The sequence below is a fragment of the Bombina bombina genome, chromosome 2 (assembly GCF_027579735.1).
Source record: "Bombina bombina isolate aBomBom1 chromosome 2, aBomBom1.pri, whole genome shotgun sequence".
Lineage (NCBI taxonomy): Eukaryota > Metazoa > Chordata > Amphibia > Anura > Bombinatoridae > Bombina > Bombina bombina.
Window position 1 is genome coordinate 314640956 of NC_069500.1, and position 24212 is coordinate 314665167.

Sequence of the window (24212 nt, forward strand, 5' to 3'; positions counted from 1 at the left end):
TATAATAACACCCATCACTATATAATAACACAGTAGTGACACTGGCACATTGGTATGGCCAGAGGAGGGACGGTTATAGGATCAGTGGTATCTGCATCAGTATAATAGCACCCAGCACTATATAATGGCACAGTAGTGACACTGGCTCATGGGTATAGCCAGAGGAGGGCTGGTTATAGGATCAGTGGTATCTGCATCAGTATAATAACACCCAGCACTATATAATGACACAGTAGTGACACTGGCACATGGGTATAGCTAGATGAGGGCTGGTTATAGGATCAGTGGTATCTGCATCAGTATAATAACACCCAGCACTATATAATGACACAATAGTGACACTGGCACATGGGTATAGCCAGAGGAGGGACAGTTATAGGATCAGTGGTATCTGCATCAGTATAATAACACCCAACACTATGTAATGGCACAGTAGTGACAATGGCTCATGGGTATAGCCAGATAAGGGCTGGTTATAGGATCAGTGGTATCTGCATCAGTATAATAACACCCAGCACTATATAATGACACAGTAGTGACACTGGCACATGGGTATAGCCAGAGGAGGGACGGTTATAGGATCAGTGGTATCTGCATTTGTATAATAACACCCAGCACTATATAATGACACAGTAGTGACACTGGCACATGGGTATAGCCAGAGGAGGGACAGTTATAGGATCAGTGGTATCTGCATCAGTATAATAACACCCAGCACTATGTAATGGCACTGTAGTGACAATGGCTCATGGGTATAGCCAGATAAGGGCTGGTTATAGGATCAGTGGTATCTGCATCTGTATAATAACACCCATCACTATATAATAACACAGTAGTGACACTGGCACATTGGTATGGCCAGAGGAGGGACGGTTATAGGATCAGTGGTATCTGCATCAGTATAATAGCACCCAGCACTATATAATGGCACATTAGTGACACTGGCTCATGGGTATAGCCAGAGGAGGGCTGGTTATAGGATCAGTGGTATCTGCATCAGTATAATAACACCCAGCACTATATAATGACACAGTAGTGACACTGGCACATGGGTATAGCTAGATGAGGGCTGGTTATAGGATCAGTGGTATCTGCATCAGTATAATAACACCCAGCACTATATAATGACACAATAGTGACACTGGCACATGGGTATAGCCAGAGGAGGGACAGTTATAGGATCAGTGGTATCTGCATCAGTATAATAACACCCAACACTATGTAATGGCACAGTAGTGACAATGGCTCATGGGTATAGCCAGATAAGGGCTGGTTATAGGATCAGTGGTATCTGCATCAGTATAATAACACCCAGCACTATATAATGACACAGTAGTGACACTGGCACATGGGTATAGCCAGAGGAGGGACAGTTATAGGATCAGTGGTATCTGCATCAGTATAATAACACCCAGCACTATGTAATGGCACTGTAGTGACAATGGCTCATGGGTATAGCCAGATAAGGGCTGGTTATAGGATCAGTGGTATCTACATCAGTATAATAGCACCCAGCACTATATAATGGCACAGTAGTGACACTGGCTCATGGGTATAGCCAGAGGAGGGCTGGTTATAGGATCAGTGGTATCTGTATCAGTATAATAACACCCAGCACTATATAATGGCACAGTAGTGACACTGGCCCATGGATATAGCCAGATAAGGGCTGGTTATAGGATCAGTGGTATCTGCATCAGTATAATAGCACCCAGCACTATATAATGGCACAGTAGTGACACTGGCACATGGGTATAGCCAGAGGAGGGCTGGTTATAGGATCAGTGGTATCTGCATCAGTATAATAACACCCAGCACTATATAATGACACAGTAGTGGCACTGGCACATGGGTATGGCCAGAGGAGGGACGGTTATAGGATCAGTGGTATCTGCATCAGTATAATAACACCCAGCACTATATAATGACACAATAGTGACACTGGCACATGGGTATAGCCAGAGGAGGGACAGTTATAGGATCAGTGGTATCTGCATCAGTATAATAACACCCAACACTATGTAATGGCACAGTAGTGACAATGGCTCATGGGTATAGCCAGATAAGGGCTGGTTATAGGATCAGTGGTATCTGCATCAGTATAATAACACCCAGCACTATATAATGACACAGTAGTGACACTGGCACATGGGTATAGCCAGAGGAGGGACGGTTATAGGATCAGTGGTATCTGCATTTGTATAATAACACCCAGCACTATATAATGACACAGTAGTGACACTGGCACATGGGTATAGCCAGAGGAGGGACAGTTATAGGATCAGTGGTATCTGCATCAGTATAATAACACCCAGCACTATGTAATGGCACTGTAGTGACAATGGCTCATGGGTATAGCCAGATAAGGGCTGGTTATAGGATCAGTGGTATCTGCATCTGTATAATAACACCCATCACTATATAATAACACAGTAGTGACACTGGCACATTGGTATGGCCAGAGGAGGGACGGTTATAGGATCAGTGGTATCTGCATCAGTATAATAGCACCCAGCACTATATAATGGCACAGTAGTGACACTGGCTCATGGGTATAGCCAGAGGAGGGCTGGTTATAGGATCAGTGGTATCTGCATCAGTATAATAACACCTAGCACTATATAATGACACAGTAGTGACACTGGCACATGGGTATAGCTAGATGAGGGCTGGTTATAGGATCAGTGGTATCTGCATCAGTATAATAACACCCAGCACTATATAATGACACAATAGTGACACTGGCACATGGGTATAGCCAGAGGAGGGACAGTTATAGGATCAGTGGTATCTGCATCAGTATAATAACACCCAACACTATGTAATGGCACAGTAGTGACAATGGCTCATGGGTATAGCCAGATAAGGGCTGGTTATAGGATCAGTGGTATCTGCATCAGTATAATAACACCCAGCACTATATAATGACACAGTAGTGACACTGGCACATGGGTATAGCTAGAGGAGGGACAGTTATAGGATCAGTGGTATCTGCATCAGTATAATAACACCCAGCACTATGTAATGGCACTGTAGTGACAATGGCTCATGGGTATAGCCAGATAAGGGCTGGTTATAGGATCAGTGGTATCTGCATCAGTATAATAACACCCAGCACTATATAATGACACAGTAGTGACACTGGCACATGGGTATAGCCAGAGGAGGGACAGTTATAGGATCAGTGGTATCTGCATCAGTATAATAACACCCAGCACTATGTAATGGCACTGTAGTGACAATGGCTCATGGGTATAGCCAGATAAGGGCTGGTTATAGGATCAGTGGTATCTGCATCAGTATAATAGCACCCAGCACTATATAATGGCACAGTAGTGACACTGGCTCATGGGTATAGCCAGAGGAGGGCTGGTTATAGGATCAGTGGTATCTGTATCAGTATAATAACACCCAGCACTATATAATGGCACAGTAGTGACACTGGCTCATGGATATAGCCAGATAAGGGCTGGTTATAGGATCAGTGGTATCTGCATCAGTATAATAGCACCCAGCACTATATAATGGCACAGTAGTGACACTGGCACATGGGTATAGCCAGAGGAGGGCTGGTTATAGGATCAGTGGTATCTGCATCAGTATAATAACACCCAGCACTATATAATGACACAGTAGTGGCACTGGCACATGGGTATGGCCAGAGGAGGGACGGTTATAGGATCAGTGGTATCTGCATCAGTATAATAACACCCAGCACTATATAATGGCACAGTAGTGACACTGGCTCATGGGTATAGCCTGAGGAGGAATTGGAAAAGCCACTATTTTCAGAATTTAATTACAGGGGAATTGGATTAAATAAATAATGAAAGTAAATCACATTTTTTTTTTTACTGAACATAATTAAATATTTTTCTATTACAATCTCAAAAGTCTTTAATGTAACTTTAACATGCCTTGCATATTATTATTGATACATACATACAATCATTTTTTATTGCAAAATTGCAAAATTAACCACAAATCTCCAAAATTAACCACCAATCAAATCTGTAAGCTTTATGTTTTAAGTATTTATAGTATTCTGTTTTCTGTAGCTCTCAGGGATGCCAGCAAACAGACTATTAATGATGACTGGAAAATTGAAGAGCCAGGAGCATTTCAGATGGCCGGAACAACTGTGCATTATATTAGAAGAGGTCTGTGGGAAAAGATTTCTGCGAAAGGTCCAACGACATCTCCTCTACATATTTTGGTAACAATAAGATTGTTAAGGAAATGGTAGTATTCAAAAGGAAATTCCACATTTGTACATTTACACTTGTAATCATTTGCATCGTTTTTAGTTTAAAGGGACATAAAAGCAAGAAATGTCTATTCATCCCCAGTTAACTATGTATTCAGACTTTGCAGTGTTATAGTTTTTTTTTTTTTTTAAATCTTCCTTATTCCAAATATAACTCTAAGATTTGTATATTTTTGCACATCCCCAATGCCATTCACAAAATATACAGAGGCTCTGATTGGTGCTTCTCCCTGTTTATCTATATTATCAGCTTACCTGAAACTAAACTAAAAAATAAACCATGTTCCATCCATTAAGATATTGGTGATATTTAACTTAAATTTTTCTGTATTTTTGTTTCACCTTATTTTATTCTCATTTCCTTATATTTCTGGCCTCCCCAACAAACACATACATACTAACTTTATGCTTCCCCAATACACCTCTCTACCTTCATAACCTTCTCATTCAAATTCTAAATTCTCTCTCTGGCCCTGATATTCAAAGCATCGACAGACTGTCGAGAAACTGCCTTACTGGCCTCTTCGGCCTCTCAGTCCAACGATCTGTAGAGATATTCAAAGAAAAGGGGCGTAAACAAGCAATACTGGCGACCAGCGATGTCTTTCCCATAGAGGTCAATGGGAGTGTGATGTCAGCACCCGCATCGTCAACATCGCTGCTCATCGGCATATTACTGAGGCTGGAGAAGGCACTATTTGATGTGGGCCTGCACTGCACAGAGAGTGCGCTCACTGAAACTAAAAATAGTTTAAATCGACGAAGTGCAGGTTGTGAGGTGGGTAGTGGCCATGTTTGTCTCACCAGCTATCAGCTGTTGAGACTATATCTCCTGAGGTAGTTAGTGTAGTTTTCATTAAACTTAGGTATATAGCACATGGCCATGTATTTGACTGCAAATATATATATATATATATATATATATATATATATATATATATATATATATATATATATATATACATATACATATATATACAGTATATATATATATATATATATATATATATACAACACAAAGAGAAAACCCAGCACTCACTTACAAGCTCTCAGCTAAGATTTAAAAGCAAAAATGGAAAGGTTAGTCACCGCCTCTGGCCAAATGGGACAAGCTCAGGTATCACGTCAAGGTCCTCTCCAATACCTGAGACCCTAAAACAGCCACACAATGCAAGCTTTCAAATCCAAACAAACTGAAAACAAGGGAAGGGTGCACAGGAATATGTAACCACCCTAGACATATACAAAACACGGAAGGGAACTGCACTCTCATACCGGACCGGGTACACATCCCATGACCCTGCAACATGCTCAGCCCTGGGTGCCACTGGCACTCACAGGAAGCTGTGCTGTCCCCAGAGCCACAAGCAGTTAACCCCAGACAGTTCTGGGTGCAAGAACCATAGGGAAAATTACAAAACAAATTAATACAACACACAGAGAAAACCCAGCACTCACTTACAAGCTCTCAGCTAAGATTTAAAAGCAAAAATGGAAAGGTTAGTCACCGCATCTGGCCAAATGGGACAAGCTCAGGTACCACGTCAAGGTCCTCTCCAATACCTGAGACCCTAAAACAGCCACACAATGCAAGCTTTCAAATCCAAACAAACTGAAAACAAGGGAAGGGTGCACAGGAATATGTAACCACCCTAGACATATACAAAACACGGAAGGGAACTGCACTCTCATACCGGACCGGGTACACATCCCATGACCCTGCAACATGCTCAGCCCTGGGTGCCACTGGCACTCACAGGAAGCTGTGCTGTCCCCAGAGCCACAAGCAGTTAACCCCAGACAGGTCTGGGTGCAAGAACCATAGGGAAAATTACAAAACAAATTAATACAACACACAGAGATATATATATATACAGTTGTATGCAAAAGTTTAGGCACCCCTGACAATTTCCATGATTTTCATTTATAAATAATTGGGTGTTTGGATCAGCAATTTCATTTTGATCTATCAAATAACTGAAGGACCCAGTAATATTTCAGTAGTGAAATGAGGTTTATTGGATTAACAGAAAATGTGCAATATGCATCAAAATGAAATTAGAGAGGTGCATAAATCTGGGCACCCTTGTCATTTTGTTGATTTGAATACCTGTAACTACCTAGCACTGATTAATTGGAACACACAATTGGTTTGGTAAGCCCATGAAGCCTTGAACTTCATAGACAGGTGCATCCAATCATGAGAAAAGGTATTTAAGGTGGCCATTTGCAAGTTGTTGTTCTCTTTGACTCTCATCTGAAGAGTGGCAACATGGGGGCCTCAAAACAATTCTCAAATGACCTGAAAACAAAGATTGTTCAACATTATGGTTTAGGGGAAGGCTACAAAAAGCTATTGCAGAGATTTAAGCTGTCAGTGTCCACTGTGAGGAACATAGTGAGGAAATGGAAGACCACAGGCACAGTTCTTGTTAAGGCCAGAAGTGGCAAGCCAAGTAAAATATCGGTGAGACAAAGGCAAAGGATGGTGAGAACGATCAAAAACAGCCCACAAACCACCACAAAAAAGACCTATAACATCATCTTGCTGCAGATGGTGTTACTGTGCATCGTTCAACAATTCAGCGCACTTTGCACAAGGAGAAGCTGTATGGGAGAGTGATGTGGAAGAAGCCTTTTCTGCACACACGCTTGAGGTATGAAAACGCACATTTGGTCAAGCCAGCTTCATTTTGGAAGAAGGTGCTGTGAACTGATGAAACAAAGATTGAGGTATTTGGTCATAACAAGGGGCGTTATGCATGGCGGCAAAAAAACACAGCAAACACTTGCTACCCACAGTAAAATTTGGTGGATGTTCCATCATGCTGTGGGGCTGTGTGGCCAATGCCGGTACTGGAAATCTTGTTAAAGTTGAGGGTCACATGGATTCCACTCAATATCAGCAGATACTTGAGAATAATGTTGAGGAATCAGTCACAAAGTTGAAGTTACGCCGGGGCTGGATATTTCAAGAAGACAACGACCCAAAACACTGTTCAAAATCTACTCTGGCATTTATGCAGAAGAACAAGTACAATAATCTGGAATGGCCATCCCAGTCCCCAGACCTGAATATCATTGAAAATCTGTGGGGTGATTTGAAGTGGGCTGTCCATGCTCGGTAACCATCAAACCTAACTGAACTGGAGATGTTTTGCAAGGAGGAATGGTCCAAAATACCTTTATCCAGAATCCAGACACTCATTACAGGCTATAGTATAATATATATATATATATATATATATATATATATATATATATATATATATATATATATATATATATAATTTCAATCTATTTGAAAATAAAAAGAACTTTTTTTTTCTATGTGAAGATCATAGGATTGTAAAATATGCATAACGTTGTTGGGTTAACGCTGTGTCGTGTTAGCGCACATAAAGAATTAGTTATCTTAAGGCGCGTTATGTAAATATTGAATAGAAACATTGAAAAAATAATAATAATTATAGTTACTGTAGTATATATATATATATATATATATATATATATATATATATATATATATATATATATATATATATATATAGTAAAAGCAGAAGGAAGCGCACTCCAAAGGGCTTGTACTAAATATTCACCTTTATTGGTGAATATTTAGTACAAGCTCTTTGGAGTGCGCTTCCTTCTGCTTTTACTTGATACCTTGTTTGCTGCACGCAAGGCCTGGTTCTGCAAGTTAGGAGTGCACTTTGTCTCTTTATATATATATATATATATATATATATATATATATATATATATATATATATATATATATATATATATATTTTATATATATATATATATATATATATATATTTTATATATATATATATATATATATATATATATACACACACATACAGCGTGTATAGATAGATATTCTATTGATTTTTTTAAAATATTTTAGTACATCTATAATTATTTATAATAATTATTAATATTTTAAAATATTTTATATTTAATAAATTCATAATGCACCTTGAATACATGAATAATTAGTGTACTCATGTCGGGCTTATGTGTGCAAACTCAACAGGATTTAGATTAGATCATGCACTACTAGGACTTTTAAACATTGTTGCATTTTTACGTATCTTTTTATTCTTGAATGTTTATTTGAATATGTATATACAATAAATATTGTTTTTAAAATATATATTATTTATTTTTAATTGATGAAGGAAACTTTTTTTTACCAATGCGCTGGCATTGCTGAGGTATCTTTAGCTCTAAACATTTTTATAAGAGCACAGTAACATTTTTAACTATCCACTTGTAAAACCACAAGTTAATTGTGCTCCATTGCTAATCTAGCTCCAAATAAATAAAACATAAGTCTCCCCAATAAACTGCATACACATAGGGGCTTTAAATTTTTCTCTAGTTCTCAGCCCAGTTTGCAAACTTTCAGACACTTTAGGTCAGTGTTTGTCAACTGCAATCCTCAAGTATCTCCAACAGGCTATTATAGCTGAACCAGTGCACAGGTGAAGTAATCAGCTGATAAGTAACCATGGTTACTAACCTGCTCTCACCCATCAGCTGATTATTTCACCTCTGCACTGGTTTAGCTATAATGAAAACCTGGCCTGTTGGGGGTACTTGAGGAACGAGGTTGAGAAACACTGCTTTAGGTTGCCTAATGTGCCAAATTTTTATTTCTGTGAATTTTACAGGTGCTGCTATTTCATGATCAGAATTATGGTCTTCATTATGAATATACAATTCCTGTAGACCCTGGTCAAGAGAATCGTAGAGTTAAAGTGAATGAACCGTTATTTATGTGGACACATTCTGGCTGGGAAGACTGTGATGCTGTTTGTGGAGGAGGTAAATATGTTTTGATTTATACATAAAAATAAAAAAACACAGTCTAGTATCCATTAATCCATCTATCCATATATGATGTTTAACTACAGCTTGTCATCTTTATAGTTCTTTGTAGTTTTTTGTTTTGTTTTAATTTATATGTATTTATTTTTATATGCATAAAATATTGCAATAACAAATTTAACTAATGATTATAATTAAAGGATGAATAATTGTTCATCTCTACAAAGTGTCCAGTAAACTAGTTTAATATTAATGTAAACTGTAAACAAATATTCCTTTTTAGGGGTATTTGGACATTTGAATGGTAAACCAAATTTTTCCTGGAGATTTATCCTGTCAATGTTTTTTCATTTAAATGTTTAACATTTTAATATAACCAGGCAACAAAGCAAGAGAAGCAAACAGAATAGTAATTCCATAATCAGTACCTAATCAACCTTGTTATCATTCCAAGACAAGCAAAAGTACAGAGACGCAAGCAGGTAGCATGGTCCAAAAAACAATCTGGGGTCAAACTAGAATAAACAAATAAGGAACAGAAATATCAGGGTCTTCATGACAAAATAGCCTAGCACAAAATGATGCATTACAGGCCTATTAAAATTTCCTGTAACTTCTAGTGCCAATAATGTTGCAAGGCTATTTCCAATGTTGTCACCACATATAGCGCTACCATAGAACATAATATATGTCAGCATAGTCAACCACCACGCTAGTTATAGAGCACCCTTCCTCCATAGTAGCGCTAATCTCAGGACATGAACTTTATGATATTGACTGCTCTAACCCCAGACTTCTAAGTGCAGCTCATATCCTGCCCGGGTAAGATCTTCAATCTCTGACATTTATTTTAAGTGGAAGTGGGTTGTTAGGCAGATATTTTACATTCATATTGAATGAATGAGACCAATATTCAAATGCAATGAAATAGCTGCCCACCCCTATTACAGATGGTTTGTTATTTCTACAGCTAATATAGATGAAGATCAGTTTATGAAATGTTTTGTGATGATAGAGCTTTGTGGCTAATTAAAAAAACAGTTGATTCATATTTTTTTCTTTTTTGCTTATGATATTTTAATGTTCAAAGTAGCAAATCTTATTTTCTGTTTAAATAGATAGTAGATAAATGTACCATTTTCTACAAATTAAGGGCCAGCTTACAAGTGACGCGCTAAATATTTGTGCTCCACTGAGTAATACCAGCACACGCTAATGTGCGCTGGTATTACAAGTTGACAGCAATGTGAACATGAGCTCACATTTGCATTGCTGGGAAGCATTGCGCTCATGAGAGAACATTTCTATAGGCTCCAACGGGAGCCTCGTTCTCATACCATCAGAGACGGCATGAAAACTAGGGCAGCGAAGGGAGTAAGTCGCACAGCAATGGCAACAAATTGTAAATATATATGTATATGATTATATACACATATTAAAACATAAATATATATGTATATAAGCATATACATATATATTTACTGGGAACACACAATTTCCTGAAGACCGCAATGTAAAGGCACTTTTCAGTGCTATATTTTTCCAACACCCCACTCCCGCCAACTTTACCCCAAAATACTGCCTAGTGCAGTTATTTTATTAAAAAATAAAAAATGCTAGTTTTCTTTTTTTCTTCAATAGAATACACTACACTGTATTTTGGGGGCATTTGGGCACATTTATAAAATTAACCAGAGATCTGGTCTCTGGTTAATTTTATAAGCACTAATTGCTACTGCGAGCATATGGTAGCAATAACCAGCAATGTAATCACTTCAATCGAGCGCGAAAAGTGAAAAAAACAACTAACATCCTACGTAAGTGTACGGCTTTTTCAAGGAAGTGGAATCTTCCACTTCCTTTAAAAAGCTGTATGCTTAAGGCGAAACATAAGTCGGAACATCAGCGAAGACCACTACTACACTCTTACAAAAAAGTGACCAGGACAGGTATCAAGTGTTTATCACTTACCCGGCGAGGGTTAGCATAGCTATCAGGCACGCCAACTACCTACATCTGAGAAGGGGTTGGAATATCACTTCCACTAAAGCATTGCACGTGGACAGATACCCAAGTGACTATATGTATGAGTAGTCATGTGTGGCTTTTAAAGAATTTTTATGTTTTTAAATAAAAAGCTATTTACCTAAAGCAGCGACCTGCGATTGGTGTTATACTGGGGACCTGGCAGTATAAAACCAGGTGTGCATCTAAACCTAGAGCCTTATCTCCTTTTAAAAAAAAATATTGCACTATATTTTCTTTTTCTTGTTTTTGAGGCGAGAAACCACTTGAATCACTTAGGCCTAGATTTGGAGTTCGGCGGTAAAAGGGCTGTTAACGCTCCGCGGGCTTTTTTCTGGCCGCACCATAAATTTAACTCTGGTATCGAGAGTTAAAACAAATGCTGCGTTAGGCTCCAAAAAAGGAGCGTAGGGCATTTTTACCGCAAATGCAACTCTCGATACCAGAGTTGCTTACGGACGCGGCCGGCATCAAAAACGTGCTCGTGCACGATTCTCCCATAGGAAACAATGGGACTGTTTGAGCTGAAAAAAAAACCTAACACCTGCAAAAAAGCAGCGTTCAGCTCCTAACGCAGCCCCATTGTTTCCTATGGGAAAACACTTCCTACGTCTGCACCTAACACTCTAACATGTACCCCGAGTCTAAACACCCCTAACCTTACACTTATTAACCCCTAATCTGCCGCCCCCGCTATCGCTGACCCCTGCATTACACTTTTAACCCCTAATCTTCCGCTCCGTAAACCGCCGCCACCTACGTTATCCCTATGTACCCCTAATCTGCTGCCCTAACATCGCCGACCCCTATGTTATATTTATTAACCCCTAATCTGCCCCCCACAACGTCGCCGACACCTACCTACACTTATTAACCCCTAATCTGCCGAGCGGACCTGAGCGCTACAATAATAAAGTTATTAACCCCTAATCCGCCTCACTAACCCTATCATAAATGGTATTAACCCCTAATCTGCCCTCCCTAACATCGCCGACACCTACCTTCAATTATTAACCCCTAATCTTCCGATCGGAGCTCACCGCTATTCTAATAAATGTATTAACCCCTAAAGATAAGTCTAACCCTAACACTAACACCCCCCTAACTTAAATATAATTTACATATAACGAAATAAATTAACTCTTATTAAATAAATTAATCCTATTTAAAGCTAAATACTTACCTGTAAAATAAACCCTAATATAGCTACAATATAAATTATAATTATATTTTAGCTATTTTAGGATTAATATTTATTTTACAGGCAACTTGGTATTTATTTTAACTAGGTACAATAGCTATTAAATAGTTAAGAACTATTTAATAGTTACCTAGTTAAAATAATTACAAATTTACCTGTAAAATAAATCCTAACCTAAGATATAATTAAACCTAACACTACCCTATCAATAAAATAATTAAATAAACTACCTACAATTACCTACAATTAACCTAACACTACACTATCAATAAATTAAATAAACACAATTGCTACAAATAAATACAATTAAATAAACTAGCTAAAGTACAAAAAATAAAAAAGAACTAAGTTACAGAAAATAAAAAAATATTTACAAACATAAGAAAAATATTACAACAATTTTAAACTAATTACACCTACTCTAAGCCCCCTAATAAAATAACAAAGACCCCCAAAATAAAAAATTCCCTACCCTATTCTAAATTAAAAAAGTTACAAGCTCTTTTACCTTACCAGCCCTGAACAGGGCCCTTTGCGGGGCATGCCCCAAGAAGTTCAGCTCTTTTGCCTGTAAAAGAAAACATACAATACCCCCCCCCAACATTACAACCCACCACCCACATACCCCTAATCTAACCCAAACCCCCCTTAAATAAACCTAACACTAAGCCCCTGAAGATCTTCCTACCTTGTCTTCACCATACCAGGTTCACCGATCCGTCCTGGCTCCGATATCTTCATCCAACCCAAGCGGGGGCTAGACATCCGCTGAAGAAGTCCAGAAGAGGGTCCAAAGTCTTCCTCCTATCCGGCAAGAAGAGGACATCCAGACCGGCAAACATCTTCTCCAAGCGGCATCTTCGATCTTCTTCCATCCGGTGCGGAGCGGGTCCATCTTGAAGCAGGCGACGCGGATCCATCCTCTTCTTCCGATGTCTCCCGACGAATGACGGTTCCTTTAAGGGACGTCATCCAAGATGGCGTCCCTCGAATTCCGATTGGCTGATAGGATTCTATCAGCCAATCGGAATTAAGGTAGGAATTTTCTGATTGGCTGATGGAATCAGCCAATCAGAATCAAGTTCAATCCGATTGGCTGATCCAATCAGCCAATCAGATTGAGCTCGCATTCTATTGGCTGTTCCGATCAGCCAATAGAATGCGAGCTCAATCTGATTGGCTGATTGGATCGGCCAATCGGATTGAACTAGATTCTGATTGGCTGATTCCATCAGCCAATCAGAAAATTCCTACCTTAATTCCGATTGGCTGATAGAATCCTATCAGCCAATCGGAATTCGAGGGACGCCATCTTGGATGACGTCCCTTAAAGGAACCGTCATTCGTCGGGAGACATCGGAAGAAGAGGATGGATCCGCGTCGCCTGTTTCAAGATGGACCCGCTCCGCACCGGATGGAAGAAGATCGAAGATGCCGCTTGGAGAAGATGTTTGCCGGTCCAGATGTCCTCTTCTTGCCGGATAGGAGGAAGACTTTGGACCCTCTTCTGGACTTCTTCAGTGGATGTCTAGCCCCCACTTGGGTTGGATGAAGATATCGGAGCCAGGACGGATCGGTGAACCTGGTATGGTGAAGACAAGGTAGGAAGATCTTCAGGGGCTTAGTGTTAGGTTTATTTAAGGGGGGTTTGGGTTAGATTAGGGGTATGTGGGTGGTGGGTTGTAATGTTGGGGGGGGTATTGTATGTTTTCTTTTACAGGCAAAAGAGCTGAACTTCTTGGGGCATGCCCCGCAAAGGGCCCTGTTCAGGGCTGGTAAGGTAAAAGAGCTTGTAACTTTTTTAATTTAGAATAGGGTAGGGAATTTTTTATTTTGGGGGGCTTTGTTATTTTATTAGGGGGCTTAGAGTAGGTGTAATTAGTTTAAAATTGTTGTAATATTTTTCTTATGTTTGTAAATATTTTTTTATTTTCTAGTAACTTAGTTCTTTTTTATTTTTTGTACTTTAGCTAGTTTATTTAATTGTATTTATTTGTAGCAATTGTGTTTATTTAATTTATTGATAGTGTAGTGTTAGGTTAATTGTAGGTAATTGTAGGTATTTTATTTAATTTATTTATTGATAGGGTAGTGTTAGGTTTAATTATATCTTAGGTTAGGATTTATTTTACAGGTAAATTTGTAATTATTTTAACTAGGTAACTATTAAATAGTTCTTAACTATTTAATAGCTATTGTACCTAGTTAAAATAAATACCAAGTTGCCTGTAAAATAAATATTAATCCTAAAATAGCTATAATATAATTATAATTTATATTGTAGCTATATTAGGGTTTATTTTACAGGTAAGTATTTAGCTTTAAATAGGATTAATTTATTTAATAAGAGTTAATTTATTTCGTTATATGTAAATTATATTTAAGTTAGGGGGGTGTTAGTGTTAGGGTTAGACTTAGCTTTAGGGGTTAATACATTTATTAGAATAGCGGTGAGCTCCGATCGGAAGATTAGGGGTTAATAATTGAAGGTAGGTGTCGGCGATGTTAGGGAGGGCAGATTAGGGGTTAATACTATTTATGATAGGGTTAGTGAGACGGATTAGGGGTTAATAACTTTATTATTGTAGCGCTCAGGTCCGCTCGGCAGATTAGGGGTTAATAAGTGTAGGCAGGTGTCGGCGACGTTGTGGGGGGCAGATTAGGGGTTAATAAATATAATATAGGGGTCGGCGGTGTTAGGGGCAGCAGATTAGGGGTACATAAGTATAACGTAGGTGGCGGTCGGCAGATTAGGGGTTAAAATTTTTAATCGAGTGGCGGCGATGTGGGGGGAGCTCGGTTTAGGGGTACATAGGTAGTTTATGGGTGTTAGTGTACTTTAGGGTACAGTAGTTAAGAGCTTTATGAACCGGCGTTAGCCAGAAAGCTCTTAACTCCTGCTATTTTCAGGCGGCTGGAATCTTGTCGTTAGAGCTCTAACGCTCACTGCAGAAACGACTCTAAATACCGGCGTTAGAAAGATCCCATTGAAAAGATAGGCTACGCAAATGGCGTAGGGGGATCTGCGGTATGGAAAAGTCGCGGCTGCAAAGTGAGCGTTAGACCCTTTAATCACTGACTCCAAATACCAGCGGGCGGCCAAAACCAGCGTTAGGAGCCTCTAACGCTGGTTTTGACGGCTACCGCCGAACTCTAAATCTAGGCCATAGATTGAGGAGGACTTCACCGATTACACATATCCTTAAAATTGTATTTGACCACATTTGATTTGTTTAGTTTTCACTTTTTATTCTTATTATTACCAATATACCAAGTGATTTTTGTACTTATTTGTTTATTATATATCTATATATGTATACTTATGTGTTTATGTGTGTTTTACTGTATATTTACTTTGATATTTTACATTCCAATCTTCTTCACTTACAGGGTAATGTCCTTTATATATATATATATATATATATATATATATATATATATATATATATATATATATATTTCTCTTGTTAAGTGTATCCAGTCCACGGATCATCCATTACTTATGGGATATTAACTCCTCCCCAACAGGAAGTGCAAGAGGATTCACCCAGCAGAGCTGCTATATAGCTCCTCCCCTAACTGCCATTACCAGTCATTCTCTTGCACCCAACGAATAGATAGGATGTGTGAGAGGACTGTGGTGGTTATACTTAGTTTCATACCTTCAATCAAAAGTTTGTTATTTTATAATAGCACCGGAGTGTGTTATTCCTTCTCTGGTAGAATTTGAAGAAGAATCTACCTGAGTTTTTCTATGATTTTAGCCGGAGTAGTTAAGATCATATTGCTGTTTCTCGGCCATCTGAGGAGAGGTAAACTTCAGATCAGGGGACAGCGGGCAGATTAATCTGCAAAGAGGTATGTAGCAGCTTATTATTTTCTGACAATGGAATTGATGAGAAAATTCTGCCATACCGATATAATGTAAACTCAGCCTTAAATGCAGTAGCAGCAACTGGTATCAGGCTGTCATGTATGTATATTTTACACTTCAGTATTCTGGGGAATGGCACTTCACTGGAATTATACTGTATGCATAAAATTTTAGCCTAATTTGCAGGGACTAGCAACAGGCTTTTTAATAACACTCAATTTATTAATGTTAAACGTTTTTTGCTGGCATGTAAAATCGTTTAATTTTCTGAGGTACTGGGTGAAAAAATGTTTTGGGCACTATTTTTTTCCACTTGGCAGTCGTTTTATTTAATTTATGACAGTTTACTGATCTCTCTCACTGTTATGTGTGAGGGGGAGGGACCTTTTTTGGTGCTTTTGCTACGCATCAAAAAATTCAGTCAGAAGTTTATTGTCTTCCCTGCATGATCCGGTTCATCTCTACAGAACTCAGGGGTCTTCAAAACTTGTTTTGAGGGAGGTAATCACTCACAGCAGAGCTGTGAGATTGTAGTTGACTGTGATAAAAAAACGTTTATTTCTGTATTTTTTTTTTTTTTTTTCTGCTATCAGGGTTAGTTATCCTTTGCTAATGGGAGCAATCCTTTGCTAAAATTGTGTTTTTTACAAAGATTTGATGCTATAACTTTTCAGTTTATTAATTTTCAACTGTCATAACTTTTTCTGTGCTTCTTATAGGCACAGTACGTTTTCATATTATAGTAAATTACTTGAAAAGTATTTCCAAGTTGCTAGTTTATTTGCTAGTGTGTTAAACATGTCTGATTCAGAGGAAGATATCTGTGCTATATGTGCTAAAGCCAAAGTGGAGCCCAATAGAAATTTATGTACTAACTGTATTGATGCTACTTTAAATAAAAGTCAATCTGTACAAATTGAACATATTTCACCAAACAACGAGGGGAGAGTTATGCCGACTAACTCGCCTCACGTGTCAGTACCTGCATCTCCCGCTCGGGAGGTGCGTGATATTGTAGCGCCGAGTACATCTGGGCGGCCATTACAAATCACATTACAGGATATGGCTACTGTTATGACTGAAGTTTTGGCTAAATTACCAGAACTAAGAGGTAAGCGTGATCACTCTGGGGTGAGAACAGAGTGCGCTGATAATATTAGGGCCATGTCAGACACTGCGTCACAATTTGCAGAACATGAGGACGGAGAGCTTCATTCTGCGGGTGACGGTTCTGATCCAAACAAACTGGATTCAGATATTTCAAATTTTAAATTTAAGCTGGAAAACCTCCGTGTATTACTAGGGGAGGTGTTAGCGGCTCTGAATGATTGTAACACAGTTGCAATACCAGAGAAAATGTGTAGGTTGGATAAATATTTTGCGGTACCGGCGAGTACTGACGTTTTTCCTATACCTAAGAGACTTACTGAAATTGTTACTAAGGAGTGGGATAGACCCGGTGTGCCATTCTCACCCCCTCCGATATTTAGAAAGATGTTTCCAATAGACGCCACCACACGGGACTTATGGCAAACGGTCCCTAAGGTGGAGGGAGCAGTTTCTACTTTGGCTAAGCGTACCACTATCCCGGTGGAGGATAGCTGTGCCTTTTCAGATCCAATGGATAAAAAGTTAGAGGGTTACCTTAAGAAAATGTTTGTTCAACAAGGTTTTATATTGCAACCTCTTGCATGCATTGCACCTGTCACGGCTGCAGCAGCATTTTGGTTTGAGTCTCTGGAAGAGACACTTCAATCAGCTCCATTAGATGAGATTACACACAAGCTTAAAGCCCTTAAGTTAGCTAACTCATTTATTTCAGATGCCGTAGTACATTTAACTAAACTTACGGCTAAGAATTCCGGATTCGCCATTCAGGCACGCAGAGCACTGTGGCTAAAATCCTGGTCAGCTGACGTTACTTCTAAATCCAAATTGCTTAATATACCTTTCAAAGGGCAGACCTTATTCGGGCCCGGGTTGAAAGAAATTATCGCTGACATTACAGGAGGTAAAGGCCATGCCCTGCCTCAAGACAGAGCCAAACCTAAGGCTAGACAGTCTAATTTTCGTTCCTTTCGTAATTTCAAAGCAGGAGCAGCATCAACTTCCTCTGCACCAAAACAGGAAGGAGCTGTTGCTCGCTACAGACAAGGCTGGAGACCTAACCAGTCCTGGAACAAGGGCAAGCAGGCCAGGAAACCTGCTGCTGCCCCTAAGACAGCATGAATCGAGGGCCCCCGATCCGGGAATGGATCTAGTGGGGGGCAGACTTTCTCTCTTCGCCCAGGCTTGGGCAAGAGATGTCCAGGATCCCTGGGCGTTAGAGATCATATCTCAGGGATACCTTCTAGACTTCAAATTCTCTCCCCCAAGAGGGAGATTTCATCTGTCAAGGTTGTCAACAAACCAAATAAAGAAAGAGGCGTTTCTACTCTGCGTACAAGATCTTTTATTAATGGGAGTGATCCATCCGGTTCCGCGGTCGGAACAAGGACAAGGGTTTTACTCAAATCTGTTTGTGGTTCCCAAAAAAGAGGGAACTTTCGGGTCAATCTTGGATTTAAAGATCCTAAACAAATTCCTAAGAGTTCCATCGTTCAAAATGGAAACTATTCAGGACAATTTTACCCATGATCCAAAAGGGTCAGTACATGACCACAGTGGATTTAAAGGATGCTTACCTTCACATACCGATTCACAAAGATCATTACCGGTATCTAAGGTTTGCCTTTCTAGACAGGCATTACCAGTTTGTAGCTCTTCCATTCGGATTGGCTACGGCTCCGAGAATCTTCACAAAGGTTCTGGGTGCTCTTCTGGCGGTACTAAGACCGCGAGGAATTGCGGTAGCTCCGTACCTAGACGACATTCTGATACAAGCTTCAAGCTTTCAAACTGCCAAGTCTCATACAGAGTTAGTACTGGCATTTCTAAGGTCGCATGGATGGAAGGTGAACGAAAAGAAGAGTTCTCTCTTTCCACTCACAAGAGTTCCCTTCTTGGGGACTCTTATAGATTCTGTAGAAATGAAGATTTACCTGACAGAAGACAGGTTAACAAAGCTTCAAAATGCATGCCGTGTCCTTCATTCCATTCAACACCCGTCAGTAGCTCAATGCATGGAGGTGATCGGCTTAATGGTAGCAGCAATGGACATAGTACCCTTTGCACGCCTACATCTCAGACCGCTGCAATTGTGCATGCTAAGTCAGTGGAATGGGGATTACTCAGACTTGTCCCCTACTCTGAATCTGGATCAAGAGACCAGAAATTCTCTTCTATGGTGGCTTTCTCGGCCACATCTGTCCAGGGGGATGCCATTCAGCAGGCCGGACTGGACAATTGTAACAACAGACGCCAGCCTACTAGGTTGGGGCGCTGTCTGGAATTCTCTGAAGGCTCAGGGACAATGGAATCAGGAGGAGAGTCTCCTACCAATAAACATTCTGGAATTGAGAGCAGTTCTCAATGCCCTTCTGGCTTGGCCCCAGTTAACAACTCGGGGGTTCATCAGGTTTCAGTCGGACAACATCACGACTGTAGCTTACATCAACCATCAGGGAGGGACAAGAAGCTCCCTAGCAATGATGGAAGTATCAAAGATAATTCGCTGGGCAGAGTCTCACTCTTGCCACCTGTCAGCAATCCACATCCCGGGAGTGGAGAACTGGGAGGCGGATTTCTTAAGTCGTCAGACTTTTCATCCGGGGGAGTGGGAACTTCATCCGGAGGTCTTTGCCCAAATACTTCGACGTTGGGGCAAACCAGAGATAGATCTCATGGCGTCTCGACAGAACGCCAAGCTTCCTCGTTACGGGTCCAGATCCAGGGATCCGGGAGCAGTTCTGATAGATGCTTTGACAGCACCTTGGACCTTCGGGATGGCTTATGTGTTTCCACCCTTCCCGATGCTTCCTCGATTGATTGCCAGAATCAAACAGGAGAGAGCATCAGTGATTCTAATAGCGCCTGCATGGCCACGCAGGACTTGGTATGCAGATCTAGTGGACATGTCATCCTGTCCACCTTGGTCGCTACCTCTGAAACAGGACCTTCTGATCCAGGGTCCCTTCAAACATCAAAATCTAATTTCTCTGAAGCTGACTGCTTGGAAATTGAACGCTTGATTTTATCAAAACGTGGTTTTTCTGAGTCAGTTATTGATACCTTAATACAGGCTAGGAAGCCTGTTACCAGAAAGATTTACCATAAGATATGGCGCAAATACTTATATTGGTGCGAATCCAAGAGTTACTCATGGAGTAAGGTTAGGATTCCGAGGATATTGTCTTTTCTACAAGAAGGTTTAGAAAAGGGTTTATCCGCTAGTTCCTTAAAGGGACAGATTTCAGCTCTGTCCATTCTTTTACACAAACGTCTGTCAGAAGTTCCGGACGTTCAAGCTTTTTGTCAGGCTTTAGCTAGGATCAAGCCTGTGTTTAAAACTGTTGCTCCACCATGGAGTTTGAACTTAGTTCTTAATGTTTTACAGGGGGTTCCGTTTGTACCCCTTCATTCCATTGATATCAAGTTGTTATCTTGGAAAGTTCTGTTTTTAATGGCGATTTCCTCGGCTCGAAGAGTCTCTGAGTTATCTGCCTTACATTATGATTCTCCTTATCTGATTTTTCATTCAAACAAGGTAGTTCTGCGTACTAAACCTGGGTTCCTACCTAAGGTGGTCACTAACAGGAATATCAATCAAGAGATTGTGGTTCCATCTTTGTGTCCTAATCCTTCTTCGAAAAAGGAACGTCTGCTACACAATCTAGATGTAGTCCGTGCCCTGAAATTTTATCTACAGGCAACTAAGGATTTTCGACAAACGTCTTCCCTGTTTGTCGTTTATTCTGGTCAGAGGAGAGGTCAAAAAGCTTCGGCTACCTCTCTCTCCTTTTGGCTTCGTAGCATAATACGGTTAGCCTATGAGACTGCTGGACAGCAGCCTCCTGAAAGAATTACAGCACATTCTACTAGAGCTGTGGCTTCCACTTGGGCCTTTAAGAATGAGGCTTCTGTTGAACAGATTTGCAAGGCTGCAACTTGGTCTTCTCTTCATACTTTTTCCAAATTTTACAAATTTGACACTTTTGCTTCTTCGGAGGCTGTTTTTAGGAGAAAGGTTCTTCAGGCAGTGGTTCCTTCCGTATAAAGAGCCTGCCTGTCCCTCCCGTCATCCGTGTACTTTAGCTTTGGTATTGGTATCCCATAAGTAATGGATGATCCGTGGACTGGATACACTTAACAAGAGAAAACATAATTTATGCTTACCTGATAAATTTATTTCTCTTGTAGTGTATCCAGTCCACGGCCCGCCCTGTCACTTTAAGGCAGGTAATTTTACCATTAAACTACAGTCACCACTGCACCCTATGGTTTTCCTTTCTCTGCATGTTTTCAGTCGAATGACTGGTAATGGCAGTTAGGGGAGGAGCTATATAGCAGCTCTGCTGGGTGAATCCTCTTGCACTTCCTGTTGGGGAGGAGTTAATATCCCATAAGTAATGGATGATCCGTGGACTGGATACACTACAAGAGAAATAAATTTATCAGGTAAGCATAAATTATGTTATATATATATATATCTATATATATATATATATATATATATATATATATACCTATACCTGCATATCTATAGATATATAGGTATAGATATGTATTTTACATGAACAGTATCAGATATATGTAGAAATATATATTTAAATGTAAAATAGCTTTGGGCCGAAACGTCGACATTGACTTTTAAAATAATTTCTACAATAAAGCTTGAATATTTTAAAATCCTGCGAGTGCCCATACCTATGTGACTGTTATATACTTTGAATCTTTTTGGATTCCACCCAGGTCATTTATGGAGTACCTAATGTGGAGTGCTTGGTGACTGACATCCACATATATATATATATATATATATATATATATATATATATATATATACTTTATATATGTGCGTATGTATGTATATATTTTCATATATATATATATATATATATATATATATATATATATATATATATATATATATATACGTATATATATTGTATGTACTGTATATTATATACATATATATATATATATGTGTGTGTGTGTGTATACCTATACCTGTGGATTTATTCCTATAGATATATATGTATAGATATGTATATTACATGAACAGTGTCAGATATATCCTATAATATAAAATGCCAAGTGTGTTTGTCCGAAGCTGCCATGCGCAGTAGAGACTGCGCGAGGACAAAGACACCTGGTATTCAACAGGCTGACCTGGATGAGGCTGACCGGGTGTGACGGGGCAGGGCCGGATGGGACACAGGCGGGGTGGACGGGGCCAGGCGGGGCATGGGTGGGGCTGTGCGGACATGAGAGAGAGGATAGAAAGAGAGAAAGATAGAGAGGGAGGGAGAGAGACAGCAAAGAAGAGGGGAAGGAAAGGGGGGGAAGGAGAGCAAAAGAGAGGGGGAGAGTGCAAAAGAGAGGGGGTAAGAGAGGGGGGAAAGAGAGAGAACAAAAGAGAGGGGAGAGAGAGAGCAAAAGAGAGGGGAGAGCGCAAAAGAGAGGGGGGAGAGAGAGCAAAAGAGAGGGGGAGAGAGAGCATAAGAGAGGGGGTAGAGAGAGAGCATAAGAGAGGGGGGATAGAGTGAACAAAAAAGAGGGAGAGAGACAGCAAAAGAGAGGGGAGAGAGAGAGCAAAAGAAAGGCGATATAGAGAGCAAAAGAGAGGGAGAGAGACAGTAAAAGAGAGGGGAAAGAAAGGGGGGAAGGAGAGCAAAATAGAGGGGGGAGAGCGCAAAAGATAGGGGGGAAGAAAGGGGGGAAAGAGAGGGGGAAAGAGAGAGAGAGCAAAAGAGAGGGGGGAGAGAGAGAACAAAAGAAAGGGGAGAGAAAGAGAGAGCAAAAGAGAGGGCGGACAGCGCAAAAGAAAGGGGAGAGAGCGCAAAAGAGTGGGGATAGAGAAAACAAAAGAGGGGGGAGAGAGCAAAAGAGAGGGAGAGAGACAGCAAAAGAGAGGGGGAGAGAGCAAAAGAAAAGGGAGAGAGAGTAAAAGAGGGGGATAGAGAGAGCAAAAGAGAGGGGGAGAGATAGAGCAAAAGAGAGGGGGAGAGAGAGCGCAAAAGAAAGGGAGGAAAAGAGAGGGGGAGAGAGAGAGAGAGCAAAAGAGAGGGGGGAGAGAGCAAAAGAGAGGGGAGAGAGAGCAAAATAGAGGGGGAGAGAGAGCAAAATAGAGAGAGGGGGAAAGAGAGAGCAGAAGAGAGAGGAGGCAGAGAGAGAGCAAAAGAGAGGGGGCAGAGAGAGCAAAAGAGGGGGGGCAGAGAGAGCAAAAGAGAGGGGGCAGAGAGAGCAAAAGAGAGGGGGGATAGAGAGAGCAAGGGGTGGAACCGCTGTACTGCAAAAAATGGCCCGTGTACACAGGCTTTAGGACTAGTTTATATATACTGTATATATAGTATATATATATATATATATATACAGTATATATATATATATATATATATATATATATATATATATATATATATATATATATATATTAAAAAGTACATTATTTTGTATATGCAGAACATAGGAATGTAAAATATGCATTTTGCGCATTTCTCAATTTAGATCTTAATGCGGTCAGGTTAGCGCACATGAACACTATTGAAATATTACATATAAAATAAAAATACAAAATTATAAAAATGATTAAAATATTCTAAATAATATATAGAATATTTCTATAAAATTACAGTATGTTTAATAATTTTTAATAACTTATAATCATTTTTTAAACATATCTAATATTTCAATAACACACCTTAAGGGCGCGATCCGATATAGATAGCAGTTTGCGGCGCAAGCGAGGGAACCGGCGTCGCCCGCAGTTTCAGCTCGCAACTCGAGCTATCCCATATAAGTCGCCGTCAGATGCTAACGTGCCGTAAGTCTGACAAACCAGCGATGTCCAGAAATCTGCGTAAGTACAAATTTCTGGCGTTGCCAGTGACTTGCGGCACGTTAGAAAC

General features: G+C 39.9%; 1 protein-coding gene across 1 annotated transcript in view; it reads left to right on the top strand.

Annotated features, from left to right (window-relative positions):
- ADAMTS19 (ADAM metallopeptidase with thrombospondin type 1 motif 19) overlaps positions 1-24212 on the top strand; it is a 574573-nt gene that overhangs the window by 477333 nt on the left and 73028 nt on the right. Inside the window, exons 17-18 of the mRNA XM_053701647.1 lie at positions 4059-4216; positions 8947-9100. Of these exons, the coding sequence (XP_053557622.1) occupies positions 4059-4216; positions 8947-9100 (312 nt within the window). The remainder of the gene's footprint in view (positions 1-4058; positions 4217-8946; positions 9101-24212) is intronic.